Genomic DNA, 3,784 nt, shown 5'->3' with positions numbered 1-3,784 from the left:
AAGGAATTGATGAGATTGAGAATGGAGCGAGGAATCCCAAAGCCCCTCCGAGCAAAAGGTGCAGAAATTACAAAAGGCAAAGGGCCAAAGGCAAAACCGAAATGATTACTTGAATGGAATCGGGACCCACTTAAACAATCTTTTTTACCATTCCAAGTCCCTCAAAAAAAATAAATATATAATTTTGACTCGGTGTGGGTCCCATACCAGGCCACCATTGTCTTTATGGATTGAATGATAAAAAGAGCACCTCACGTGGAGACTCTGAACCAAAGGGCTGTCCAACCACAATAAAAAGGAATCATCTCATCTCTCTCATGTAAAACTGTAATTCAACATATATATTTTTTTTTAATTTCATTTTCATTTCAGTTTCCCTCTCGCTAGGTGTATCTACAAAACAAAACAAGTATTTTTGAATATTTTTTTTAGTTAATTAAAGCCGAGAGGGAATTGAATAAAGGATAAAGCTCACATCCTCCCAGCAAAATAACAACTGCTACATCAACAGCAACAGCAAACAAAAAAGAAAGGAGAAAATTTTATTTTTCTAAAAAAATTGCTTTTTAAAGCTCACTCATATAATTCCCACTCACTCACTATCTTTGTTTCTTAAAGCTACCTAAGCTATCTTCCCATTGCCCTCTCTTTCTCTTTCTCTTCTTCTTCGTTCCTCTTATCTTTTTTTCTTTTTCCCTCTCTCTCTCTATATCCATAGGTACTAGCACTACTAGTACACATACACCAACAACAACATCAAAGAGAAGATCACCAAGGTTTTTATAAGGAAAAGAAAACTTAAAGCCAATATTTCCACACTTAGAAAATAGAGAGACCCACAAAAGCACCAACAACAAAAACATTATACTACACAACCCCTCTCCACTCCCCCTCACTCAATCAAAGCTTACTAAAACCTCATTACTCTCAATCAATACCTCCAAAAACCTCACCCAAAAAAAAAAAAAAACCCTACAAACCCCTCTCAATTACAAAAAAAATCTCTTTCCATTGCCCTATATTTTCCTCTCATACATGCGATCATCACCGTCATCATGGACGGCGGCGGCGGCGATCTCCACCACCACCACCACCACCATCATTATCAGCAACAGCAACAGCAGCAGCAGCAGCAACAACGACGTCCCAATTTCCCATTCCAATTGTTGGAGAAGAAGGAGGAGCTAGCCGAGACGTCATGCTCCTCCTCCTCCTCCTCCACCTCCTCCCCCTCTCTGGCCATCGTGGCCGCGGAGCCCGCCTCCGCTGCCAGCGCTGTCCCAGCTGGGACAGCGCTGGCAGTTCTGGCGGGCGCAGGGGAGGCGGGGAGTAACAATAACAAGAAGATTGCGCCGAAGCGAAGCTCGACGAAGGACCGCCACACGAAGGTGGAGGGCCGGGGGAGGCGGATCCGGATGCCGGCCCTGTGCGCCGCCAGGGTTTTCCAGTTGACCCGGGAGCTGGGCCACAAGTCGGACGGGGAGACTGTCGAGTGGCTCCTCCAGCAGGCGGAGCCGGCCGTGATCGCCGCCACGGGGACGGGGACGATCCCGGCGAATTTCACGTCGCTCAACATATCTCTCCGGAGCTCCGGGTCCACCATGTCCGTGCCCTCTCACCTCCGATCCTCTTCCTATTACAACCCTAATTTCTCTCTCCACCACCACAACCACCACCACCAACGCCGCCCCGCCGCGTCCTCGCTCTTCCCCGACTTCCCGTCCTCCGCTTTCCACCCCAAGCCGGAGCTCCGGGAGTCCGCCGCCGGCTCCGCGCCGCCGCCGCAGGCGATGGAGCACGAGGACGGGCTGGGGAGGAAGCGCCGGCAGACGGAGGAGCAGCAGGAGACGAACAGCCAGGCCGCTGGGGGCGGCGCGGGGTACCTGTTCCCGCCCTCCGGCGGCGGAGGAGCGGTGCCGGCGGCGCAGATCCCGGCGAACTTCTGGATGGTGGCGAGCTCCGGGAGCGCCGGGCAGCAGGCGGTTATGAGCGGAGACCCAATCTGGACTTTCCCGTCGGTCAACAACGCTGGGTTGACCTACAGAGGGACGATGTCGAGCGGGCTTCACTTCATGAACTTTCCGACGCCTTTCGCGCTGCTTCCGACGAGTCAGCAGCTCGGGTCCGACGGCGGCGGAGGAGGGAACGGCATGGGAGATGGGCACTTGAGCATGCTGACGTCACTGAACCAGTATAATAGTAGTAATAATAATAATAGCCGGACGGTCTCCGGCGGAGGAGGGGTGTCGGAGTCTCAGGTGAGTGGGTCTCACTCTCAGTCGCATCACGGCGGCGGAGATGACCGGCACGATTGCAACAGCCACCATTCATGATGATGATGATGATGAGAGCAGTGTGGGTATTAACGTCGTAATGATGATCTCAGTTCTTTCCCACACCTGTGTAGTAGTTTGATGTGTAACACACACGTGAGGTTTGATTGCTCTTTTAAAATATTTCTTCTCAAATTTTTTTTTTCCAGTGTGATTAATATGGGTTTTGAGGGGTTTCTAATTTTGATTTTTGGTTTTTTTTTATTGTTTTATAATTGTTATCGTTATTTCTTCTTCTCAAGGGTTTTGAAGATGAGAGAGGACGGAAAGAGAGACACTATTTAATTACGTTTCATTAATTTAGTTTAACACGAGTACTTTTGGCTGTTTTTTTGTAATCCCTATTAATATTCGTATTTCTGGTTTTGGGGGATTTACTACAAACCGTACACTACATCAGTATCGTCATTATTGTTTGTGCTATTCTCAGTCAATTTAAAATTTCGAAAGGGCAAACGATCTATATTTGTGATTTTCATGTTTTTTTTTTCTTTTTGGGTTGTTGAAAAACAAATTACAGGACTTTTGCATACCTTGCATGCATTGGGGTAAGTTTTCCACCTAACTAATAATTGGTCTCTCTCTCTCTCTCTCTCTCTCTCTCTCTCTCTCTCTCTCTCTCTCTCTCTCTCTCTCTCCTTTTTCAAATTGGATACTTTCTTTCACTCTCAGCCACAAAGTTAGTGTACAATTCTCAGAACAAAAGGAAAAAAAAAAAAAAAAACTTGTGTGGACAGTTTTGAATGAAAGTGATGAAACAGTTCTACTCACTCACTCACTCACTCACTCACTTGTATTATATATATACCGCCTTGGTCTTTACTCTTTACTCTTTACTTTAGAGCTCATTTTCTTCATTCATGACTCATGAGTCATGACCTGTCAAACAAAAAAGAAAAAAGAAAAAAAAAAAAACTGTTGCACGAAGTAAATCTGCCGTGTGCCTAGTTTTTACTGCCTCAATGATTAAAGGTTTTTAACAGAGAGAGAGAGAGAGAGAGAGAGAGAGGAGGGTTAATAACATTTGAGCTTGAAGAGAGAGAGAGAGAGAGAGAGGGATGGGATCCAGAGAGGCTTATCAGTTCCAGGTGTTGGGTCAGGTGGTGGGACCGGAATGCTGGTCATTGCCCTAACCAATGTACAATTGTCACTGACAAACAGGTGGATCATTCCTCATCTTTTTTATGGTGCAGTTGCTGCCACCATATATTTATTAACATATATATATATATATTAATTATTTCAACATTTACATACACACACCATGGCCATACATACACAATACGCGTAACACAATAATATTGTCACGTAATTTTATAGCTCAATTATTTTTTAAAATATCTCTCTCTCTCTCTTTATGTAGAACTTTGCCGTCTAGCTACTCTCTCTCTCTCTTTCATTCTCTATCCTTCTTCTCATATCTCTTTAGTCTTTTGAAGCTTTAATTATTG

General features: G+C 45.4%; 1 protein-coding gene across 1 annotated transcript; it reads left to right on the top strand.

Moving 5' to 3' along the window:
- The first annotated feature begins 445 nt into the window (after nt 1–445).
- TCP14 (TEOSINTE BRANCHED, cycloidea and PCF (TCP) 14) lies at nt 446–2,727 on the top strand. Its single transcript, XM_089629655.1, has one exon. The coding sequence runs from the start codon at nt 1,056–1,058 to the stop codon at nt 2,331–2,333; it is 1,278 nt and encodes a 425-aa protein (XP_089485781.1). The 5' UTR covers nt 446–1,055; the 3' UTR covers nt 2,334–2,727.
- The last annotated feature ends 1,057 nt before the right edge of the window (nt 2,728–3,784 follow it).

This window comes from Urtica dioica, chromosome 10, assembly GCF_054948205.1.
Source record: "Urtica dioica subsp. dioica isolate 48M chromosome 10, U.dioica_male_clone48M_v1_H2, whole genome shotgun sequence".
NCBI classification, from domain to species: domain Eukaryota; kingdom Viridiplantae; phylum Streptophyta; class Magnoliopsida; order Rosales; family Urticaceae; genus Urtica; species Urtica dioica.
Note: the sequence above shows the minus strand (reverse complement) of the source record. Positions and strands in the feature narration are given on the sequence as shown.

Excerpts from the sequence above, each read along its gene's own strand:
- TCP14 (XM_089629655.1), top strand. The coding sequence starts at position 1,056 with ATGGACGGCGGCGGCGGCGATCTCCACCACCACCACCACCACCATCAT.